The 26071-nt window shown below is 42.9% G+C and overlaps 1 protein-coding gene across 1 annotated transcript in view; it reads left to right on the top strand.

Annotated features, from left to right (window-relative positions):
* Positions 1-14657: 14657 nt before the first annotated feature.
* erc2 (ELKS/RAB6-interacting/CAST family member 2) overlaps positions 14658-26071 on the top strand; it is a gene marked incomplete at its 5' end in the record, with an annotated part of 35015 nt that continues 23601 nt past the window's right edge. The window contains one exon of the mRNA XM_084464059.1: positions 14658-15332. Within this exon, the coding sequence (XP_084320185.1) occupies positions 14658-15332 (675 nt within the window). The remainder of the gene's footprint in view (positions 15333-26071) is intronic.

Raw genomic sequence — 26071 nt, 5'->3', positions numbered from 1 at the left:
AATCAGATTTACATTTTGTAAAATTTCTCATTGTTTTCAAAGATGGGTTTTGAGTGCAAACTGTGTAAATTTGAAACCTCCACACAAACTGGGTTGCTACGGCACTACAGGTTACGTCATGGCCACGGTGGGGAACGTCTGCCATGTATTCACCAAGACTGTTTTTGTTCATTTAAAACATGGGGTAGCCTTAGATCACATCTGTCAAGACAGCACTCTCATGAAGCTCAGCAAAGTGTCAGATCAGAAACTCTCTCCTTCACTTGCCAGTGTTGTAGCACTAGTGCAATATCAACAGAGAGAGAGCTCTTTGAGCACCTTGGTCGACATTTGAAAAAATTAGAGTCTGTGGTATGTGTGTTTAAAAACTGCAATTTTAGCACCAATATTTATGGAACATTTGCCTCCCACAAAAGCAGAAAGCACACTCCTCACACACTGCAAGACTTTAAAGATGACGTGCTAAAGAAGTATGCATCTTCTTCAAATGCAGATGGCCACAGTGATATGGAGGTTCAAGATGTTGAAATTTCTATGACTGATGATGGTGATGATGATATCAAAGAGCTACAAAACGTCCTTGAAAAAAGATTAGCATTGTTGTTTCTAAAACTGGAGAGCATATTTCATGTATCAAACAGGTGTATTGATGAAGTTATTGAAGAGTTACACTTCATCTCCCATTCAGCATCAGGTCCCATCATGAAAGACACTTTACAATCCTGTTTGGGGAAGCACAATTGTGATATTGATGAGGCTGTTGTGTCAGACATGGTGACAGAGCTTTGTGAAGCAAACCCCTTGAACTCTACTCTGAGTCGTAGTGGTCCACTTTCTTCTGCATACAAGAGAAGGGCATATTTTGAGGAACAGTTTGGTGTGGTTAAACCAGTAGAGTATGTACTCAGTAAGGAGGAAAACAGAACCTTCCAGTACATTCCTCTTTTCAAATCATTGCTTCAGATTTTGAACCAGAAAGAGATCCGTGATTTTATCATCCATGATAGTGAAGCTCAAAGTAACAGTGACTCTCAGTACAGGGCAATGTCTGATGGCAATTATTATAAAACAAATGAGTTGTTTTCTGCAGGACATCCTAGCATTGCTATCATTCTCTATGTAGATGACTTTGAGATCTGTAATCCCCTGGGTACGTCGAGAAAAAAACACAAAGTCACTGCTGTGTACTGGGTGTTGGCTAGTGTTCCTGCACTGCTCAGATCTTCACTGACTTCCATCTTCCTAGCAATTCTCTGCAAGGCTGGCGATGTGAAAAGATTTGGGTATAGTACTGTACTGGAGCCATTGCTAAAGGATCTTGTGAGCTTGGAAGAGGAGGGTTTGTATGTCCCGGCATTAGGCAGAAAAGTCAAAGGAACGGTGTTCAGTGTTGTGGCAGATAACCTTGGGGCCCATGGTATTGGGGGGTTTGTTGAAAACTTCTCCGGTTCTCATGTGTGCAGATTCTGTCTGGGTGAACGCTCACAGTTCCAGGTGAAAGAAGTGAGAACAGGGGCATTTCAAGTCAGAACCAAAGAACAACATGAAATGCATGTTCAAACTGTACAGGAAAATCCTGCTCTGACACATGTCTGTGGAGTAAAAAGGCAGTGTGTACTTACAGAGAATCTGAAGTACTTCAGTGTTTTGTCAGGTTATCCACCTGATGTGTTACACGATTTATTTGAGGGCATAGTCCCTCGGGAAATGGCTTTGTGTCTTCAAGTGTTCATCAAGAGTAAATACATCACTTTTGAAGAACTCAACAAAAGCATAAAAACATTCCCCTACAAATGGTCGGATAAGACAGATGCGCCACAGCAGATCCCTCTAAATTTTGCAGCTAAGAAAAGTGTTGGAGGGAACGCACATGAGAACTGGTCATTGTTGCGATTCCTACCCCTCACAATTGGATCAAAAATCCCTGAGGGTGAACCAGCTTGGGAAGTACTTCTGGTGCTGAAAGACATCGTCGAACTTGTTGTAAGTCATGTTCACACAGAAGAGAGCATATGTTACCTTGACAGTAAGATCTCTGAACATAAACATAGGCTTCTCCAGGTTTTCCCCCAGGAAAAACTTATCCCCAAACACCACTACCTGGAGCATTACCCCCAGCTGATCAGGGCCTATGGTCCACTTGTGTTCCTCTGGACTATGCGTTTTGAGGCTAAACATAGCCTTTTTAAGCGTATTGTCCGGCACAATCATAGCTTTCGAAACATTCTGCTATCAATGGCTATGAAGCATCAGCTGATGATTGCATACAACCAACATGATCCCAGTGTTGTGAGACCTGTGTTGCAGGCCACACAACTGTCAACTGTAGATGTTGCTGTGCTAAAAGAAGACATCCAGAAAGCACTACAAGATAAATTCCCAACCGAGATGCATATCCAAATAGCCAACAATGTGGTGTACAGTGGCATAAAGTATGCAGTTGGAATGGTTCTGGCTAATGGATCAACAGGTGGTCTCACAGATTTTGGAGAGTTAATCCAAATAGTTGTTGTGAAGGGCACACTTCTATTCATTGTGAAAAGCTTGATAGCTTGGTCGGTTGAACATCTCAGGAGCTTTATCCTTGAGAAAACAAGCACTGTGAAAGTGCTAGAGCCTACAGAGCTGTCTGACATGTTCCCATTAACACCTTATGTGCTTGGTGGAAAAAGCATTGTAACCCTGAAACGATACATATGTGTTCCATAGCTAGTATATCCTTGACTTGTCAAGGTACAACAGAAGTCATAGCTGAAACAAAAGAAGCCAGACATATTTACAGGGTTCACTAATCTCTTTTGATGATGAGGTCTGAATTTACATTAAGATGTATCAAATGAAAAAAAAAGTTGTATGTTACTATGTTATTAGTGTTGATCTCTCAGTTAATGTTAATGTGGTACATTTGTGTGAACAGGTTAACTATATTTACAACAAAAAAGTAGTTTTGGCCAAGCAGTGTTTAAAGAATGTTGTTATTATACTAACAAACATTTTGTGTGATGCAGGTTCATAAATGTCACAACCAGCCAATCTCAGACTGATACTTTCAGACCATAATGTTCAGAAACTGACATTACCATCTGGAATCCCAGGAACAGTTGAAGAGCTTCATTCAATTGTTCAAGTTACATTTGGGATTCCTTGGGATTTCTGTCTACATTTCAAAGATGCTGACTTTGGAAACGAATTTTTCTCTTTGGTTTCAACAACTTGCATCGTGGACAAGGACACTATCAAGGTGGTGTATATTGATGCACCTCCAACTGTAACTCTGACTTTAACAGATGTAGACAGCTCCTCAGCAAGTATTTCTGATTGTTCGCCTCTGCCTTCTGATGATGTCTGCTCATCTGCATCCTCCCATGACACGTTACCTGTTTCTCCAAGACCTATGACTGAAATCCACGCCCAGCGGTCAAAGGGGTGGCCTGCAGAATTTCTAATCCCTCGTTTCTCTGCCAACACAGAGATTCTGCTTCAGTCAGGCAATGAAAAGTTCAGTTGTTCTGGGATTCTTTTTGGTACCAATGATCTCATCTCACTGCTTCCAGACATTCTGGGAAATTTAGCTGAGACCATATTTGAGTACACAGCTTATCCATCAAGTGCCAATCTAAGTCAAGTAGCAGGGGCCTTGGTCAAAAAACATCCCTGCCTCAAGGAGCCCGGGTCCTTCAATGGATGTTATGGATGGATCCAACGGCTCAAATATAAAATGAACAACTTCAGGTCCAAACTTCGTGGGACTGGCTGCCCAGAAATTGTGGTTAACTCACTGAAGAGGAAAGCATCACATGAGCAGACTCCTGCGAAAAATGTTAAAAAGGCAAAAAAGGCTGAAGTAAATTACTTACCTCCTCACCCACAAGGTGAAACCAGTGAAAGTTTGGAGAAAGAGAGAGAGGAGCTATTGTCTGAAGTGATGAAAAAGGATAATGGTCAGGTGGTTGCTGGAAAAATGGCCAAGACATTCTCTCTTCGGAGACAAGAAGTCATATATGAGGCACCTGCAATCAGGGACTTCATGCAGCGCTGGCCTGCATTGTTTGATGCAATACAGGTAAACAAAAAAAAGTTTGTTAAAAGTTCTGTTACATTCTGTTACATATTTACTCACTCACTCACTCACGTTCACAAAAATTTAATTCGGTCCTCATTAATACTATTGGATATGCTGTAGCTAATTATGTGCTTCATGTTATGCTCCACAGATAAATGATGAGTTCAAAAGAATAACCACAGTAAACCTGGAAGCGACTTTCATGGCCAAACTGGACCAGTGCACCCAGAAACTAATGGGTGTGGTTTCATCAAGAGGAGGAGCTTCAGGAGCAAGGATCAGGCAGATTAAGGACATGCTTCTTGAGGTATGGTAATTATTTCGAGTTTCTCTCTTTATGAAATGCACTCTTGTAGATTATACTCATTTGAATACTATATCCTGACACCATCACCACCCTTTTTTCATATAGCACAACACAATTGAAATGCGGAGAGAAGTAGCCATCCGGTGCCTGGTTGTATACCTTGGAGAGAAAGAAGAGGATTTGTTCAAAGAGTTTTGGGTAAGTAATGTAATATTATGAAATAGAGATCAATCCTTATTGAGCATAGTCTAAACGCAGAGGCAGAAGATGGCTCCTGCGCTACACATTGCCAGTTCGATTTTTTTTTTAAGGGAAATTCTGGCATAATCTTAACCCAGGGTCAAACACACTGGGCTGGGACACTATTTGTATTATAGTACTAGTAATACTGAAGTATGGTGCTGTTGTGAGCATGTGGCTATCAGTGGCTTATTTGATCTCAGACTCACAGTCTAGGTTAAAATTAAGCTGGAATTTCCCTTTAAGTAAAATGTTTCATACTACATCAGCATGGTAAATGACTGTTAAAGGGGAAATCCAGTGTAAAATGGTTCTGGGATATGTTAAGTATGATAACGAGTTCAAACGTTCAATGTAGAGCAAAAAAAACGTTATAGGACGCAAAGATAAGTTCGCTGTTTTTACCCGATTTGACCAAACTTATCTTTGCGTCGTATAGCCTTTTTTTTGCTCTACATTGAACGTTCGAACTTGTTATCATACTAAACATATCCCAGAACCATTTTCAACCGGATTTCCCCTTTAATAGCAATGTAAAGGAAAAGATGAACAATTGACAAAAATGTACTGGTTCAGTTATTTTATGCAACCTGAAAAGCATCAAGAAAAATATCAAGATGTACAAACAAACTGAAGGTCAATTGTAAAACATGGAAGACAATAATTCCCTTTTTTTTGCTTTACAAGGACAATGAAGAGTTCGAGACCAGCTTTGAAAGTCACGTGATGAAAATTGCCATCGTTGGAGACAGGTCTACCCCTGGATCAGATCACTGGATGGCAACAATTGTCGTGGAAGGAACCAAATGTTTGATAGAGAAGGATATTCCAAGGTCCTGTGCCTTGTTGATGGGCATAATTTATGCCCTCAACATCAGCTACTGCAAGAAACTTAAATACACTTTTGAAGTTTTTCAAAAGTTGTTCCTTGGCCTGGATGGGCTGAGATGCAGTGCTAAAGTCATAGGTCTGAAAAACACTATTTTCTAAAAATCTCAGATCCATCATCCATCATCATCCATCCACTGTCACATTTTCTTCAGATGAAGCTACCAAAAAAAGTTTCTGTCAGGTTAGTTAAAGTTATGCTGTTCAATCCTGTTGTGACAGTGGACAAAACAAAGGTCTTGTTTAAAGAAATAAGTCCATATTTTAGCCCGAAGAGAATATTTTTGTGTGTGTGTTTTTTAAATTAATGATGTGGGCTTACTTGTGACGATTATACTTGTTACTGTTGTTGTTCGTTGTTACTATGCAGCTTTTAGTCACTTGCAGTCAGTCTCTTGCTGTAACACTTTGGAACACAAAGTTCCATGGCTACTACTTGGCTTTTGCTGTTACAGTATGTATCCATGGAGACTTTTCTTATTGCAATGCTCGTGCAAAGTGTTTTTTATTCAACTGAAGAAGCAACAAGAAAATTGACAATGTTTCACTGTCATATTAATGTTAATGTTATGCTATATGTTCAATATTGTCGTAACAGTGGACAAAACAAAGGTGTTGAAATATTTCCATATTATATTTTATTATTTAGTTGTGACGTTTATAGGCCTCTACTTACTCTTTTAGTCACTTGCAGCCAGTCTCTTGGCTCTTTCTGTTATGTATCTATGGAGGCAGCGATTTTGAGGTGGTCACAATAATATATATATGTATACATAATATATATATATAGATATGGTATTCAAGATGGTTAAGGAATAACATAACACATAAGGAATGCTTTTGTCACTGAGGAGCAGTTGAAATTTGAGTGTTTTTTGCGATCTCAAATTTATTTCAAAATAAAAAAAGAAGGTAATTGCAAAAGCAGTGGTTGAACTGTCTTTCTTGAAAGCTATACATTACCAAAAGAAAAAAAAACCTGAAGAAAATCTAATTGGAGCAACTGATTTTTTTATATTGTTGCTACTTAAAAAGTTGTGTGCATTATTATTGTAATTAACTAGACAACAAATAAAAGTACTTTATAATAATATGATAAAGCCAATTGGAGTAACTTAATTTTTATGAGTTATCAACTTAAAAACTTGCCTTTAGGCTAACTGTTATTAAGTAAGCAGTACTTAATAGAATCTTTGACTGAAAAGGAAAAGCTAATTTGCCCAAAGTAATATAGTTTGTTGGTTCAATGTAATTTCAAATTAAGTTGTCACAACTAAGAAAGACTAATGGAAACTGTTGCGTTGATTTTTTTTGTTGAGTCTAAACATTACTTTTTAGAGTGTACTTTTGTTATGGTTCACTTTTTTATCCTCATCTATTTTCTTTATTTTGAATCTTTCTTTATTCTTTTTTCCCTCCCCCGTTTATCACTCTTTACCTTTGTCTTTAATCTCCCCTTATCTTTATTCTCTATCATTTTTTATTTATTTTTATCAATCACTGATATCTATATTCTCTATTGCTGCTTTACCTTTATCTCTACCCATTCTTTATCTTGAAGCTCTTTGTCTTTATTCTCTAAACTCTTACATTTACATATAAAGGAATTTAGCATGTGCTTTTATCCAAAGCGACTTACAACCATTCTTACACACAATAGCACACTGATGGCGGAGTCAACCATGCAAGGTGACAGCCAGCTCATCGGGAGCAGTCAGGGTGAGGTGCCTTGCTCAGGGACACCTTGACACTCTGAGCTAGGAGGAGCCGGGGATCAGACCAGCAACCTACTGGTTACACTCCCGCTCTACCTCCTGAGCTAAGCCAACTCTAATTCTCTATCACTTATTTGTTATTATTATCTATCACTGCAAGTTGTCCAGCAGACTTTTTATTTACTTAGTTTGACTTTACTGCAAACTGCATAATCAATACACAAATCCTGCCAATGGAACAATCCAAAGACTAACCCAGTCCTGAACACTGTGCTGTCTCACAGGGAATCAATACTCACCCTCTCCATCTGTCAGAATGGAAGTACCGGTGTGGTACAGCTTCATCTGAGAGGTGCTTCAATTTCAAGGTGAATCATGATTCTAATCAATAATCAGTAGTATTATATATTGGGGTTATAGTTGGTGTGCTACTTTAATTATGAGATTGGGATTTCACAGTTGGTGTTAAATGGTGAAATGATAGCTGACACTTCCAATGTGTTTGTCTATGTGGTGCAAGATTCAATCACGTTCCACGTTGAATGTTACACATAATTATTCCTTTAACCCAATTGTGTCTAAAAGCAAAACTAACAAAAAAGGGTAACGGTTAGAGACAGTAAAATATAATGACTCATATGGAACATATCCAAAGATTAGGTGTGGTCTATTCTAATAGTTATAACCAATAACGGCTATAATACAACGACAGGACCACTTCTCTCTGTTTGTATAAGTGTAATGATAAAAACGGTCCAGTGTGTGGGGCATTGTATTGACGTCTCGTTTGGACGTCTTCCATCCGTTGACCTGGGAAACAAGTGAACGACAGACGCGTCACTGTCGTCAGGCTGTGTAGTAGAGCGACTTGTTAATTGCTATAAAAACCAGTCTGAATAGTTAGTGTTTCCGAGCGGATGTTCACCATCTGTGGAGGAGAGACTCTCGCATCACATCCGCCCATCCCCTCCCGCTCGCGGTGGTGATGCTGCTCCCTGTGGAGGAGGGCTGCGCGTGTCCGCCGCCAGCCAATCACATCGCAGGACGGAGATGGTGTGAATGGAGGCAAGACGATGTCGTCTCGCGAAGCGATGGGGAAGATTCATCATCGATGAAAGGTACCATTGCTGGATATTGGTCCGAATAATGACTCAATGTTCATCATGCAATGATACAAATTGTAAAAATTGTACGTGTCCGTATTTGATGAGGATTTCGTCCATTGCCCGGAGGTTTGGGAAGCATCTGTGAGTAAAAAAAGAATTGACATTCAGTGGTCGTGGACCTGGCTGGATGGATAGCGTTAAACGCGCAGGATCTGCTCCAAACGCCTCATTCTGTATCAGTCATTGATTTGGAGAAAGCAAGAGTTCCTCTTGAATCGTTGTCATGTTGAGATGTAATTGGTCTTCTCGACCGCTCGACGACCAGCCCGCTGAGGCAGACCTCATCAACGGAGGCCTTTCAAATGACATTTATTAACGTTTCTTATGTAAGTTGAAGTTGTTAATGTTGAAGACTGTCAGGCATGCATCCTAATATTTCTCGAAATGTTGCTCCTATAGTCGTATGACTTTAATTGGAGAGCAAGTGTGTGTCGCATATGTCTCCTGCCATCCTCGGTGACAGCCTTAATGGGCTGGGTTACTACGAGAAGCCTTCTGGAACCTGATCAGGCCTCAAACACCTCGTTTAATCTGCTTCCTAGTGCGTGAAATACAGCTACAAGTGCTCTCGTGGTAAGGACTTCATTTGAAATGTGGTCTTACCTTCTCCCAATATGGCCTTCTTCATTGGACCAACCCCTTAACCCGGTGGGATGTCCGTGGGCTGGTATAGGCGCGTCCAATACACTCAATAACCTTAGAAAGAATAAGAAGGGCTTTCTTGGTTTTAAGTAGGCCTAGTATGCAGATAATGCAAATACGAATAAAGAAATTCAAAAAGGTTGTGTTGGTTGTGTAGCTGAATATTCATTTAGCATTCTTTGCCTCGAGCATTTTAGAAATAAAAATGTTCTTCCCCTAAAATATAGATGAATAGACTTTTGCTTTTAATCTAGTCGACAACTGCCTGCACCGTCACACATATGTTGGCTGTTTAAAGGCATAAAGACCAGTTCATATTTCAAATGTCAATATCAAATCAAAATGTATTCTACAAGCTAAGCCCTCTCAACAACTATGGAGGTTTTTTCTGTATAAAAGATAAAAGGCTTTCATACATGGCCATTTCCTCGCATATTATGTTTTTTATTTAATGTCAGTTTACTCTAAGTCAAACATGAATAAGGCCACATCTGTAAATGGCACAGTTTGCCTTTCAGAGATACAATCCAGCCGTGAGCTCCTCCAGCAGGCGTGCTCAGTAGGCCAGCAGGGCCAAGGGGCAGACCTTGGTTCCAGAGCATCTGTATATACTCTTGGCTTGTGTTTCCGCACCACTTGTCTCAGGACTCATGTTATCTAACAATCGGCTGCTGAGGTTTCCTTGGCTCTTTGTAACAGAAGCTGGCTGCCCACTTATTTCTTACACATGTGAGTGCACCTTAACCTTTAATTAAAAGGGAACGGAAGTCACAGAATGGCCGAGGTGGCGTATTAGCAGGAATTAATGTAAAAGCTATCTTTAGCACTAACGTGGTGATGTGCTTATGTTGAGATTTACGACACAATTGTTCCTTGGACTAATGTCGATAGTGCAGAACTTTTAAACTTCTACAGGATACATTGTGGACTTTGCTTCTGTCCACTCTATTCTTTCTCTCTCTCTCTCTCTCTCTCTCTCTCTCTCTCTCTCTCTCTCTCTCTCTCTCTCTCTCTCTCTCTCTAAATGTGTGTTAGTGGTGTTAAAAGCGGACATTTCATAAACTTCTGAACAGTGGCTGCCATAAACCACAGTTGCCAAGTCACGTAAATCGAATGCAATAATCTTCTTAATTTAGAGAAAAAAACATTCATCGACTTGCCAACCATCAACCCTCCAAAACAACCTAAACCCTCAAGGAAGATGGTGTAAAAAGGGTGGAGTATGGTCGTGTCCAAGTGGCGTTAGAAGGCTGTGTTAGCATCTACGTGTGTCATGTACATTGCATTAGCATTACTATGGTGTTAGCATCTATCTGTGCCATGTATGTGGCGTTGACTTAGCATCTATGGGATGTATGCATCTATGTGGCATTACATCAATTTGGCATTTATTTGGCCTTAGCATCTATGTGTGTCATGTATCTGGCCTCAGAGGTTAATTGGCCAGCCTCTCGGAGGGCTCTGTCTGCTGGGGAGGCGAACTGCTTCTCTACACAATCTGCTATCTCATAGTCAAAATGGAGGCTTTTAATATGGCATAACACGGTTTGATATTTAAATTAATTCTGCCCTGGTATTTCTTATTCAGAGGACCTCTTATGACAGATCTGATGACCTGCCTCGCTCTTGTCTTTTCTTTGGTGCCACACAGTTTGCCATGCCATGGCCATTGTGAGGAAAACGTCAGCAACCTGCTTATGCTCCCAATGTGTTTATTTAGAAAACACAAATTCATTAAAAACCTTACAATGGAAAACATATGATGGAATGCCTAAATGTTTTAGGGCACACTTTTTAAAATACAATAACAAACCATAATGCTATATTCAGTGATGAATATGATTAATATATTTACTTTAAATTATCTTTATAATGTTTTCTATTATTATAAATTGTCTATTTCAGGAATGAAATCCCAGGTACCACCTGCTGTTTTCCTTGCACCACAGGGTGAAAAACACTGATCTATGTTTTGCAAGACTAGTGACTGCAAAATGAGATGATTGACGTAGAACTGTGCATGTGCCCCACGCCACAACCATGTTTACCAGTAGTACGGTCTGTGGCCAAGGCTCTACACCAGGGGTGCCCGACATTTGTTTAAACCAAGATCTACTTTTACAGTTGTCAGTGTGCCGAGAACTGCCAGTCCAAATAGGGAGACCTGTTACTGATAGCCTCCATATGTTGCCAGATTGACAACGTCACCACTAACCTTTTCCACTGCTTCACTCTCATTCACCTTCACTCTCTGGCGCCCGCTCTCTCCCACTCGCTCAACCACACACCAGCTACACACACACACACATTAACCACTGCCCTACTCCCCTCTGCATGTTGGGCAATGTTTCTTCAGCTTGCTGTCACATCTCTCGACCCGGTATTTGCTAATGTACATATTAAAAGTAGAAGTAAGACAACTAACAACTAACAAAAGTACATATATAGGTGAACACTTGTGGTAACTAAGGTCACATGTGTTTGTCTGCGGTAGTCATCCACTAGCAGTAGTGCCACTAGTGGATGACTACTACGGCTAGGTAGGTGGATGTGTTCATACTGCTGCTTAAGCTATAGCTTGCAGACATGCGGTGGCAATTTTCCATCAGATATTATTTGTGCCATATGGACTTGATGTGCCTTAACTTGTCAGTGAGATCAGCAGTTATTCGCACACGTACGCAACATGCTAAAGTAGCCTGTAAGGATAATCAATTATCTTTAGCAATGAGTCATGATGACTGGAGCAAAATTATGATTAGATCTTTATGTAGTGAAGTAAAAGTGAAAGTCGTCAGAAACTCAAGTAAAGTGCAGATAATCCAAGAAACTGCTTAAGTACTGTAAAGTATTTCTACATATTTGTTTCTTTACACCACAGATTGTTACGTATACTTGCACATTTTTTGTGGGTTTACATAAATCCTTGAGTTTTCACAGTGGGTATAAGGAATATACATGCGCATACTACACCACTGACTATTACCTTAAAACAACAAAGCGATACTAAGCCAAAGAGTGATTAGATTGCATGAGGATGTACGTGTAGATATTGGTCTTATAGTCTCTTCATCAATCTACAGGGTCAAAATCTGTAGGAAATCTGTAAATAATGCATCTGTTTCTATAAATAAACAATAGCAATGCTGGCCAATACATGCTTGTTGGTTGGGAAGAGGTTAGTGGCCATCTTGTGGCCATCTTGGCTCAAAAGGGATGAGCATCCGCATCGCCATTGTCTTTACTTTTCATTGTGTTGGAATTGGACAGTCTTGTCAGGTATTTTTTTGCCAATCTTATTTGAAACTGGCCAGGTGTTTTTATCTTTGTTGGCCCAGATGTCACCAATGCTCACCATGGCAACTGGTGACTGAGAATCAGGTGTCACCCGGAAGGAAGAATGTACCCTTTTTCCAGCCAGCAAATCACCAACCTCCTAATGTGATAATTCACTTTTGGCAGGGGGTTCTATTTTTACCAGAGACTGTCAGTATTTTAATGAACAATCAGTGGAGTAGAACTGCCCCAGGAATCTATATTCACTAACCAATTTATTGCAGTCCTTTTCTTTCTTTCTAAAGATTCTCATAACTTTCTCCTAATCTGGATCACTGTCATACACCTTTCCTTATCCTTCTGATCTTCTATAACCAGATTATTTTAGGTTGGGATCTATTCATGAATTATAAATCCTTGACTGATATTTGACTGTTAACTCTACTGCATGGTTGTTGTTGTTGTTGTTGTTGTTGTGTTGCAGTTCTCAATTAGTTGACTTTAATAAAAATAGGGACTTTTTATTAAAGGTCTCATTCCAGAGAAACCGTTTAGTACTTACTTCCTTTTGAAATACGATTGGTCACGTGGAGTTGCATATGCATGCTAAACGTGAAAATGTTCTTCTACCTCGATTGCCTGCATTAGCAAATTAAAGAAAATAGACGCGTAAACGATCAAATCAGAAAAGCCTCACCAACTGACGTCAGTTGGTGAATTAGTATTCATGGCCTCGCCCACCTTGGCTTGCGACGGCCCACGGGAAGACAGTATTGAGTTTGTGCCTGTGCTATTTGTTGCTATAACAAATCAATGTTGCATCTCTTGGCCAAGAAAGAAGAGTTGAGGAAGAAATGGTTGGACCGGACATTACCACTATTTCAACATTTACGCGGCTCGGGCATGGCGATTGAATACAGAAAGAAGAGCCGCCTCGGGGCACTGCGGCGGCCGGAGCTGAGCTCCCGGGTGCGAGGCACGGCGGCTCTTCTTTCTGTATTCAATCGCTGTGCCCGCGGGAGTGCACCGCTGGAGTCCGGCCGGTGCACGGCGACTGGTGGGATTGGTGCACGGTCTCCCGGACGCGGTGCCTCGAGGCAGCTCTTCTTTCTGTATTCAATCAACCAGAAACCTCCAAGGAGCCCTCTCTCTCTCTCTCTCTCTCTCTCTCTCTCTCTCTCTCTCTCTCTCTCTCTCTCTCTCTTTCTCTCCCTCTCTCTCCTTCTCCCTCTCTCTGTCTCTCTCTCCTTCTCCCTCTCTCTCTGTGTCTCTTTTTCCATCTCCCTCTCTCTGAGTCTCTCTGTAAGTTGTATTGGTTTTATTACTGTGACGGACAGTGCTGTTAGCCATTCAGAGGCGAGTCATTTGCATGTCATGAGTAAGAGCCAAAATCAGGTCGTTCCTCCCCGCCCACCTCCTCCACCACACTAGAACAGTGTGAAACAGGAGCACCAGAGTATTTTTTTCACCAAAACCGACTCACAGGGCATTCATTGCTACTATTGACCAACACAAAGTTAATGAAAAAACGGTGCAATGACATCTTTAAATGTATTTTGAAGACTCAAACAAGCAACATTGGCAAAAAACAGAACCTTAGTTTGGAGTCACAGATCTCTCAATCATATTAAATATCATTTTTCTAAAGTGCAAAAGTAAAGTCTGGTCTACAATGACTTTCTCTTGACCTGCCTAACTTTGTTAGTATCGACCCCACACTCATATCTCTTTCAGTATTTGAGGGGCTGGGTATTAATAGGACATAGATGAATGGTTTGCATGAGGGAAGCCAGAGTGAAGCTGGGACTCCCAGTGGGATCACACCCAATCTGAGCCAAACAAAATGTGACAGCAGGCCGCTCGGTAGTGACTCAGGCACGTCCCGACCTCAGGGAGCCGTCCCTCTCCAGATTGTTACACATGCAGGGGAGATCTCTATCTCTAGCTCAACGGCTGATGCACATCTTCATTATAATTCAGGGCAGGCCTGCATGTCTCATAGTGAAATATATCAAGAGCATTGTTGAGCAAGAAACTTTCCTTCCTTCCTCGTCTGTCAGGAACATCCAACTGAGCTCTCCTTAATGCTGATCAGCCCTTTTCTAAATCCTACCTGCTCCTTAGACATTTAATAGTCTTTAACTATCTCCTACCTGCTCCTTAATAGTTTGACAGCCGGTTTTTACATCCCAAATGTCACTATTACTTTTATTTGTTTCCTTCCCCAGATCTAACTCCAGAGCACCCCACCTGTTCATGCATGAATTAAAGTCCTATGCAATTCAGCAAGCAAGAGCAGTCTCATCTCAGCGTGCCCCTGGCAAGGACCCCCTGGTGGCCACATCCACCTTACCCAGGACATGTACGGCAGTGCCAGGGCAGTAGGCCATATAGAGAGCAGCCCCGCACGGTCCCCGCGCCTGCCCAGGTCCCCCCGATTGGGCCACCGGAGGGCCAACAGCGGGGGCGGGGGTGGTGCGGGGGGCAAGACGCTCTCCATGGAGAACATCCAGTCCCTCAATGCGGCCTACGCCACCTCGGGGCCCATGTACCTGAGCGACCATGAGGGCGTGGGCTCCACTGCCACCTACCCGAAGGGCACCATGACCCTGGGGAGAGCCACCAGCCGGGCCATGTACGGGGGCCGCGTCACAGCCATGGGCAGCAGCCCCAACATTGCTTCAGTGGGGCTGCCCCACGCTGACCTTCTGTCTTACAGTGACCTGGGCTCCCTCTCCATGCTGCACCACCACCACCACCACCAGGGGGTGCCGTCCGCCCTGCTGAGGCAGGCGGTGCGGAGCAGTGGGGGCGAGCTGCTGGAGATGCAGGCCCAGTTCAGGGACATGCAGAGGGAGAATGAGCTGCTGCGCAGAGAGCTTGACCTGAAGGACAGTAAGCTGGGCTCCTCCACCAACAGCATCAAGAGCTTCTGGAGCCCCGAGCTCAAGAAGGAGCGGATCATGCGGAAGGAGGAGGCCGCGCGGACGTCCATCCTGAAGGAGCAGATGAGGGTGACTCATGAGGAGAACCAGGTAAGAACCAGTTATAGTATCAGTATCAGTTATAATGCAGTAGCCTAACAATGGCAATGCTCTGTGCAAACACATTCTTGTACTTTTTCAATGTTATTGTAACTCTTTTCTCCCAAAGACACTGTCAGTGCCAGTCTGTGTTTTTCATATAATTTGGGAACCTTTCTGGAAAGAGCTTTTAGGGCACAAACACTTTCTTTAATTTTGTCGGATTCCTTGTCGGAATGTAGACTTTTAAATACCTTTTATTGGAAAGTATCAAGAGCTTTTAGTCCAAAGCAGCTAAAAGGATCCTTCAGCCTGGTGTCTGCGTTTCCATTCACACGCTCCTGTCTCTCATTCTGAATTCCAGTCGTCTGTCTGCGTTGCTAAACCAGGAGATGTCAAGAATGTCACGTCTTCAATAAGCAGAATTGATATTAAAGTGATTAGTCGTAACGGTTAAGTACAGTAAAACCTCAAAGCTAATTTGGATACCCTCAGCAAAAAATGACTATGGTCAATTCTAATTCCCATCGTTATATATAGCAGGCATATTGTGGTAACTAGGCATGACATTGTCATGTCAGAAGATGCAACATTATGTGCTATCGGTGAGCTACACGTAGAGTTGCTTTGTCATTCCTGTTTAGTTCCAGCCCAGCAGCACCAAGCTGTCAGCCACTGTAGTTTTGATGTGTTTTGTGCATACTTTCTCCCCCCCACCTGCCGGATCAGCTCTGTGGGCTGCCACCTCCTGTTTCACAAATGAAGCACTGCTAATAAGTGATGAGTTGTTACTGTATACGACACAGAGTATACTGTCTTGTGTTGAAGTTGCTGAGCACACATCGCCGGCCTCCATCGAGTTATGGACGGGCCGACTTTGCTGCAGTCACCAAAACTTTGGTTTCGCTGTCAGCGTATTGAGCGAATAATGCAGCAAAATAAACAGCGAGCCAAAGTGATTTAACTGGCTGTAAGTTAATTGGCAGCTGATTGGAGTACCCCCTCGTCTCTGGCTGTGTCCATGCGTTCTCAGCAGCATGGAGGCCTCTCGCCAGCCCCCACAGTAGACGCTGCCATGCTCAGCTCAATGTATTAACAGCGTGCTCGTTGGATCCAGAGGAGCACTGGTGCCCGAGATTTGTGGTGGAGAATTGTATAATATAATAATATAATATATATAATAATATAATAGTTATCGCATCCACTAGGTATGGTGCAGTGACTCCCCTTTCATCCTAAACATAAATTTATTATCACAATGAAGAATCTCATGAAATTGAGTAGTGGCTCTCTTGGTTTAAAATCCATAGATGGGGCACCCTGGTAGCTCAGCGGATAGACTGCGTACCATATAGGCTCAGTTCTGAACATAGCGACCCGTCTTTGATTCCATTTGCTGTCATTTGTGGTCATTTGCTGCATGTCCTCCCCTTTATCTCCCATACCTTCCTCTCTGTCTCACTCTATAATAAAGCATAAAATTGCAAAAAATATTTCTTTAAAATCCAACTCTGACAATTTGTCCGAGTTTATTTCTAAAAAAAATGTCATGTATGTATTTTCATGTGTCGTCATGATCTCCGTATAACTCTATGGTTGATTTCATGGACTAGAAAATATAATTTAACTGTTTTCATTTCAGTGGTGTTTTTGTGCCAAAAATGTTGCAGTGCAAAATAATAAAATATATAATATGTATATATATAATATATATAATAAGAAATAAAATATAATATATATGTAAGTTGAAAAGCATCATGTTCCTAGAGCTTGCTCTTTAGAGTCTATAGGAGCAGTCACACTTGGCTTTGCCTCGGCCACTGAGACGGAGCGACCCAATGTATTTGGGTGACCAGGGGGTTCAGAACAGGTGGAGAATGAATCTAACTTTTTGGTTAGATTACAGGGTGTCAGCCAATAAGAAGGGGTTCGCTTGGCCAATATGAAATTAAATTTGAAGGTACAACAAGCAAAATGGAGCAGAACGTGTCTGTTTTCCCTTTATTACACAACCTTAAACCCTGTCTATGCTTAAAACCAACACAACATATCTACAAAAATGAATATATTTTATGATTTTCTTTTAAATAATATATGTATTTCAATTACATACCATTGTTTGCACATGTCATTCGTAATTTACGTTGATATACTGATATACTATTTAATTTACTTTATTAGTATGTTGTACCTATAGATACATTTAACTGTATTGTTGCCCAACTCCACGTCCCTTCAGATAACAATGTCTGAAATAACTGAGTATAGTTGTATAGCGAGCCTCTCCAAAGTGGCCGGTGTGATATGGATGTGGACAGTTCATGGCCTTTGGCCTGGGTGAGTCTCTTCAATGCAATTCGGGGGCGCATTTACTGTCCATGGTGGACGTTCCTCATTCAGATGATGTGCTGATGTGCTATGTGTGGTCAGGTACAGCAGGTCCCATGTGGTCTGGGTCGCCCTCTGATCCCGCCTCTTAGTTTAACACAATCCGCCCACGAGCCAATCAAATAGCTACGTCATTAAAACGCAACATGCCCAGAATTGCGGCATGTTAGTGACATAGTAATCTATGCCATTTGTATATATATGTGTGTGTGTGTGTGTGTGTGTGTGTGTGTGTGTGTGTGTGTGTGTGTGTGTGTGTGTGTGTGTGTGTGTGTGTGTGTATGTCTGTGTGTGTGTGTGTGTGTTTTGGAATAACGCTATATGACCAGATTGGAGTACTCCTCTGCTCGAGTCGTTATTATCTGTTCGTTCCTAAAGTAATAATACCAGAGGTCTGGTCCCTCATTTGTGTCTCTGAATGTGTCTCTCAAATTGTCAAACAAAGCCTCTGAAACAAACTAATTGATATGTGCTGCTGGACACACATCAGCATACCCACAGAGAGAGAGAGAGAGTTCCCAACTGCGTGATTCGTAATTATTTGTTTATTCAAATCATTATATCATAAAAAGATTAATTGTTGTAATAGGCTATAATATAAAACTAAATAAAATAAATGTGTGTGCTCTTGTGTCGGACCAAGACCACCCTACGCCTAGACGGGAGTTTGCAGCAGTGAATGTCATTGTTGCCATCATTACTACTAAAACCTACCTTACTCTTTCGAAACAATGTAGACATTTCTTTCTGTAACTCTCCAAACAAAAACACTACGGCCGTCTGGGACATGATATCTACCAAATGTGGTAGGCTTCACATGCTTCAGTGTGACGATAGTTCTACTTGTAACTAATTGATTGGCCTATGTGACGATGGTTCTACTTGTTACTGATTGGCCTATCTGACGATAGTTCTACTTGTTACTGATTGGCCTATGTGATGATGGTTCTACTTGTTACTGATTGGCCTGATCTCCCTCATGCCACAAACAGCTTGAGGTTCAATGAAGGTCAGGCTAATAAGCTAGCCATTTATACTCAAAATGAATGAGCCTATAATCCAATAAATATTTCACACACTTACAGGTAAAATAAACTAAAATGAATTAAAATAGTATCAAGGCACACAACACCATATGGCCTGAGTTGGGAGTAGGAGGAACTGGGGTGTTCTGGCCAGGATGGCCCTCGCGTGCACGTCGCATCGAAGCACTGGAGACACTCCATCGCACCTTTTAGCTCTGCACGGTTGGGTGCACACATTGAATTAAACCTCAACGCCATGTTAAGATGTAGTGCATGGGGAGAACACTTGTTTCCGCAGAAAAGTAAGTTAGTTTCAAATTGAAATGAATGTTGGATATCAAATTAACTCTAAGCGGTCACATGCTGGTCTCTCCTGAACCACGGCTGTAGGGCCTCTGCTTTAATGTTGGGAAATCACAAAGTCAAACTGATAAGACATGTGTAACCGAGGCCTTTGTGTTCTCTACAAAGGGCAAGACACCGTTCTTACCCCTCTCTCTCCTCTACTGTCAGACCTACATCAATGAGGCTAACTAATCTAAGTGAATTCATTAATCTGGTGGATGTCTTCTTTCTCATTGGGCATGTCAGGAGGTCCACTGAATAGCAAATTGCCTCATTATTTTTGTCTGGTTCCCTGGTACAAAATCCCAATGTCCTGAAGCCAATACAAATATTGTTTTGGCGAGGAGGTTCTAATAAGAAGATACGCCCCTTGGCTGAATATAGGAGGCAAACAGCAGGGGCGCAGTTATTCAATGAGTGAATAAAGTAGCAGCAACGACCGCCTTTCTTCTCATAGGCCGTCTAACAGCCTGTGTGTGAACCAATGGCTGACTTTACAGATGCTACATCATGGAGTCAAGGGGGGCTTTCCATAAAACAGAGATGAGGCAATCTTTACGGTTCCATCATGGTCATTTTCTGATGGTGGATAAGAAGACAGAATTACATTAATTACATTATTACATCCTGAACCAGGTGTGAATGGCTATTTTTATTCAATGTCACTGATTCAATCATGGGTTTTCATGAGAGCACTGTTGTCCATGTCATGATATCTGCATACTAATGATGTTCAATTAATATGATAACATTCAAGGTGAGAAATATCTTGGATATCTTGGATGCAGGGTATCTTGGATGCAAATGTACTTTAATTGAATGAATAACCCATTGGCAGAACTGTTTCTTTAGAAACAGTTCTGGAGGCTTCCCATGGCTGCTGGCTGCTCGTCACTTCGTGGAGCCACTGCTGGAGTGGGATGGTATTTACAATACCATTCCCAGTACCCGTGTATTTTGTTATTTCTACAGTGGTACCGAAAAAGCTAATGCATAGCTTTTAGCATTCAGAACCTTGCTCCCTACATTTGCCTCGCACTCTTCACCTGGAGCTCAAGCAGGTAGTTTGCTCTAGTGTAAGCCTGCTGTTTCAGCTTGAATTCAAACACTTTGAGCTAGTTCTAGGAAAGAGGAGTGATGTGTTATCCCCAAGGTAACGGATTATGGCGACTTTGTGATACTTCCTTTTAAGCTAGGAAGCGTTGTTGAATATGAGTGTGTTCCAGCCGAGGGGAACGGCCACTTATATATCATCCAATCCGTGGTAAACACAGAATACAAGTCATTTATTTAACATTTAACTGAACTCAATTTGAACTTAGTACGAACACCTACATGATCATTCAATTCAGTTTTATTTGTGTAGCCCTTAATCACAGGTACAGTCTCAAAGGGCTTAACAGGCCATATATTTAGGACGCCCCCCTACAACCCCTGTGGCTGAGAAGGAAGAGGCAAAAGGTGTAATTCACTGCTGAACTTAGCTAGCTGCTACCTGACAAGCCAATCAGCAGGGACCACATCCACACATTTAACACAAACACCAAATTAACTTATCATCCAATCAACAATGAAACATGAACATTGGGAGGGATATTAACACACACGTATAACTAATAACTATGACCACTTTGACCACGGGTCATAACAAGCATTATAATGATCGATGTTGTATATTATGCTATAAGTACATACTATGTGTCAGCATTTTTTTTTTAATATTGCAATACTTATATCGCGATACTAAACAGAATCTATTTTTCCTCCGCCATTAAATACTATACCATCATGCTAAGGCTGCTATATGAAGCTATGTGAGCCTGATGCTACTCTTAGGATCCTAGAGGAAACTGTGTGAGCTTGAGCGTGGCATATCTGCTGCAGACAGTCACCCCTCATCAACTCAGTTCCCAAAATGGAGGCCGGCTCTCCCCTGCTTTGACATGATTTCTGCTGAAGCTTTGAGGAATGTTTACTTGCCACATGACACTAGACAGTGAAAATAAATGTGGTGAAACATGGAACCAGAATGGCTCTGGTAGTCTGGTGGTGTGTGGACAAAGTAAAGCACTGCTTTAATGTCCTTTAATCTTGAAGTGTGCGTGTGTGCGTGCGTGCGTGTGCGCGTGCGTGCGTGTGTATGTGTGTGCGTGTGTATGTGTGTGTGTGTGTGTGTGTGTGCGTGTGTGTGTGTGTGGTTGTGTGTGTGTGTGTGTGTGTGTGTGTATGTGTGTGTGTGTGTGTGTGTGTGTGTGTGTGTGTGTGTGTGTGTGTGCGTGTGTGTGTGTGGTTGTGTGTGTGTGCGTGTGTGTGTGTGTGTGTGTGTGTGTGCTGTTGTATGCACAGACCTTAGTCATCAGTGTCTGTAGTGTCTTGACAGTGTTGAGATTCCTTTTGGCTCCTTCATTTAGATGGTGAGTGAGCACTAATACACAACTGCTTCGCTGTGCTCATCATAAGCTGTACACACTCTTGTATTGTACGTTTTGAATGGCAATGTAAAGCTGAGACACATTTCAAGACACCTTGCACAGCTCCAATATCAATAGGTTTTATTTGTATTTTTGACCAGTTGTTTCAAGGTAGCCCTCAATAAGCATCGGGTTAGGCTGCTTATGTTGCTCTGAGAGCTGGTCTGAACATGGCGGCAGCTCCAACCTGAGGAGGAGGAAGAGGAGGAGGAGGAGGGAAAGAACAGATGGACAAAGTTACAGGTTATTGTTAGAATGACCTTTCGAATGACAGTAAAAAGATCTGTCTCTTTTCTTTAGTGGAATATCTCTTTAATGGAATATGTACTGTAGGTGATTGGATTGGAGCATCTTGGAAATACCATATAATACCATACGAAACCATGACTTTTATTACAATATGAATATTCAACACTACATGCTGCTCTCACAATAGTTTTGTACTATTTGTTGTACCTGTGCCGTTGTCATGCTAACAACAACAATAACATTTTGGTTTTAGTGTTGTGTGTTTGTTGTGCGTTGTGAGATTGAATGCAGAATGAGGGACTGAAGTACAGGTACAGTCAAAAGGCCTTTAATGCTGTGTAATGATTTGTATTACTGTCGAAAACGAGTGCAGAGGTGTGGTGACTCTGGGTTTAGTTGTATGTTGTCAGGTTGAATACACGTGAGGTAGGCTGCTCTGACTCAGCCCTTCAGAGCTGGTCCCAGTGTTTCAGATAGTCATTCCCACACACACACACACACCTACACAACCACACACACACACACACACACACACACCTATACACCCACACACAGAGGGATCTACACAAGAGCTCCATCTACATCCTATCGGTTGATTTTGTTTGATTCATAGTGGTGTTTTCTAATTATGGATAATATCTACTGTTGAGAGGGAGATTTACTATGAACTAAAATTTACTGAAATGTCTCTGAAGCATCAATGATTATGAAATATTTAATGTTATCTGCTTTTGTTTTACTCCCAACTATCAGAAAATATTTGTCTTTTTTTGGCATCGCCCTATTTTAAATATATATAACATAATATCTTTGCTTAGCTTTAAATGATTTCTGTTTTCTGAGCCCAATGCAAATGTACAAAATATTGAAATGAACTGTTCTTTCAAATCATTTAACCACATCGTTGAATCTCTTCAAAGTGATAGACAGGGAGGGACGTTTTGGCTGATATACGATGCTCCTTTAGGAAGCCATTTTATTTCATTTAGATTTTCTATTATAAAAAAATTGAAAATAGAAGAAGTTAAACCCAGTCATTTTAATAGTTGGACTGCTTCCTCTTACCCTGACCTCAGCAGACTGTATTAGTCTGAACCTCTGGTCCACACAACGCTGGACTCCCTCACAGGAGCAGCAGCTAGGCTATAGTTCCTCTGCAGGTCAATGGATGCGGCTAGCAAAAAGCTAACGCTGAAAAAACAGCAAGCACCCCTTCTGGACAAACATGAATATTTATTTTCTGTGAATGATTATTAAAAAAGTAAAAGGGGGTAGGACCATAAAAGTTTTCAGCTTCTTCCTATCCCTTTTGAACATTAACTGTATTATTTGAGTTATGTACTTGTTGCTTAGGATCCTGTGGATCCCATTTGTTTTTTATTTGTTTTTATTTTATGTCTTGCATTTTATTGCTCATTATTTTGTTTATATTATTTTTTAACATGTTAAAAAAAAACATGTTGGAGTTAAAGGACTAGGAGATAGGGCTAAGACAGAAAATGGACAGATTTGTTTGTCGCATTCCTTTAGGCCATAATGGCATAATTGTTGATGCTATGTAGTTAAATGTATACTATAACATATCAGTTTGCTATGCTAATGCACAATACTGTCAGCCTGATGCAGATACAGGAAAGAGGAGTTGAGGTGTAAAGTAAGAAGACATGTGGGAGCAGGGCCGGCTGTGGGCTGTAGGTCCCCAACATAATGTACTGGAACGTGTTGTAATGATAACAATATAACGCTGAGATGGAGGGTGTGCGGTAGGCACTGTGATCTTACCTGAAGCCCCGGGGGGTAAACAGCGCTGGTCCAGCCCTGGTCCAACCCTCTCCTCTTGGAGAGATAAACATCGCCCCCTGCTGGGTTGAAATATACACGCTCAAAGCAAATTACATTGTTACATATTACAAACTATATATTTATATAATTATCTAAGATATCTCAGAAACACTTTTACCCATTAAGGTAATTCTACCTCACCACTTACACCTCTCTAAATGTCATTAGAGACTATTAATGGGTATGCTTCATGCAGGATATAGTGAAAAAGAATGTGACACATTTTCCTCTTTCCAGAAAGGTCCTATCGATTAAGACGTGTTGTGGCAGGGTGTGTGTGACAGGGTGTGTGTGTGTGACTAAGCCCTATTGATTATTGATCAGGAGGTCTGGGACATGATGAACCAGAAAGACTATCCCAGGACAAGGGGGGGGGGGGGGGTGGGGGGGATGGGCTCTCTGTGGCCTCCTGCTCTTCACGCTGTGCTTCACCATCCTTCTGTATATTTGTTTGTTTCCGTTCATCCTTCACGCCAGCTGCTGGATGCCAGGAGAACCAAGGTTTGTCCCTATGTTTGCCGCGCCCGGCGGTGCACAAACATAGAGCCGCCTTCAGTGGTGACGTGTGTTTCAGAGCCTGTGATATTCCTCTCTCTTCCTTCCTTTTTTACCTTTTACCTATATACCTTACTCAGACACTTGCATCTCCCCGAGTACTGTTTGCCCCTTACATAGACCCAGCTGTGTCCCCTAACACAGACCCTGCTGTGTTCCGCAGTTCAGCTCTGAGCCTCCTCACGCACACCCTCCCTCCACTATCCCCTCCTCCTCATCCACTAGCCCCGCCCCCTCCCTCCACTATCCCCTCCTCCTCATCCACTAGCCCCGCCCCCTCCCTCCACTAGCCCCTCCTCCTCATCCACTAGTCCCGCCCCTCCCTACACACCTTCTCTCCACTAGCCCCGCCCCCTCCCTCCACTATCCCCTCCTCCTCATCCACTAGCCCCGCCCCCTCCCTCCACTATCCCCTCCTCCTCATCCACTAGCCCCGCCCCCTCCCTCCACTATCCCCTCCTCCTTATCCACTAGCCTCGCCCCTCCCTCCACACCCTTCCTCCACTATCCCCTCCTCCACATCCACTAGCCCCGCCCCCTCCCTCCACTAGCCCCTCCTCCTCATCCACTAGCCCCACCCCTTCCTACACACCTTCTCTCCACTAGCCCCACCCCCTCCCTCCACTATCCCCTCCTCCTCATCCACTAGCCCCGCTCCCTCCCTCCACTATCCCCTCCTCCTCATCCACTAGCCCCGCCCCCTCCCTCCACTATCCCCTCCTCCTCATTCACTAGCCCCGCCCCCTCTCTCCACTATCCCCTCCTCATCCACTAGCCCCGCCCCTCCCTCCACTATCCCCTCCTCCTCATCCACTAGCCACGCCCCTCCCTACACACCTTCTCTCCACTAGCCCCACCCCCTCCCTCCACTATCCCCTCCTCCTCATCCACTAGCCCCGCTCCCTCCCTCCACTATCCCCTCCTCCTCATTCACTAGCCCCGCCCCCTCTCTCCACTATCCCCTCCTCCTCATCCACTAGCCCCGCCCCTCCCTACACATATCCCTCCACTAGCCCCGCCCCCTCTATCCACTATCCCCTCCTCCTTATCCACTAGCCCCGCCCCTCCCTCCACACCCTTCCTCCACTATCCCCTCCTCCTCATCCACTAGCCCCGCCCCTCCCTACACATCCTCCCTCCACTAGCCCCGCCCCCTCCCTCCACTAGCCCCACCCTTCCCTACACACCCTCCCTCCACTAGCCCCGCCCCCTCAACTACCCCCGCCCCACACACCCTCCCTACACTAGCTCCTCCCTCCACTAGCCCCACCCCCCCATCATTGGGCACCGCCCCCTCCCTCCACTAGCCCCACCCCCTACATTCACTAGCCACACCCTTCCCTACACATCCTTTCTCCACTAGTCCTGCCTCTTCCCTCCCTTAGCCCTGCCCCCTCCCCTGCTCCCCTCACACCCCTCCCCCCACTAGCCCCTCCCCTGCTCCCCTCTCACCCCTCCCTGCTCCCCTCACACCCCTCCCTGCTCCCCTCCCACTCCTCCCTCTACTGGTCCAGCAAACCCCAAAGGGCTGTTTTCTGATCAGCCTTTGACAGAAACCAGGCCCCTCTGCTTATGTCCTCAACTGCAGTCGGAAAAGTCTGCTACTGCCCTTTTCTATTTCACTGCAAATTCAATTTTGCAGTTCCCTTGAAGCTGTCTAGCTGTGGATCAAACTAAATGACACGTGTAATACCCTCACAGTTCCACAATAAAACTACACTTTGTAATATATACACACACACACATACACACACAAACACAAACGTGCACATTTTCACACTCGCAAACACACAAACACATGCACATGCACACATTCTACATATGATCCTATTAGTCAATGTTGCACTGTGTACAGATTTACCTAACACTAGATTAT

The sequence above is a fragment of the Micromesistius poutassou genome (assembly GCF_964030765.1).
Source record: "Micromesistius poutassou genome assembly, chromosome: 2".
NCBI lineage: Eukaryota > Metazoa > Chordata > Actinopteri > Gadiformes > Gadidae > Micromesistius > Micromesistius poutassou.
This window is presented reverse-complemented; position numbering and strand designations above follow the sequence as displayed.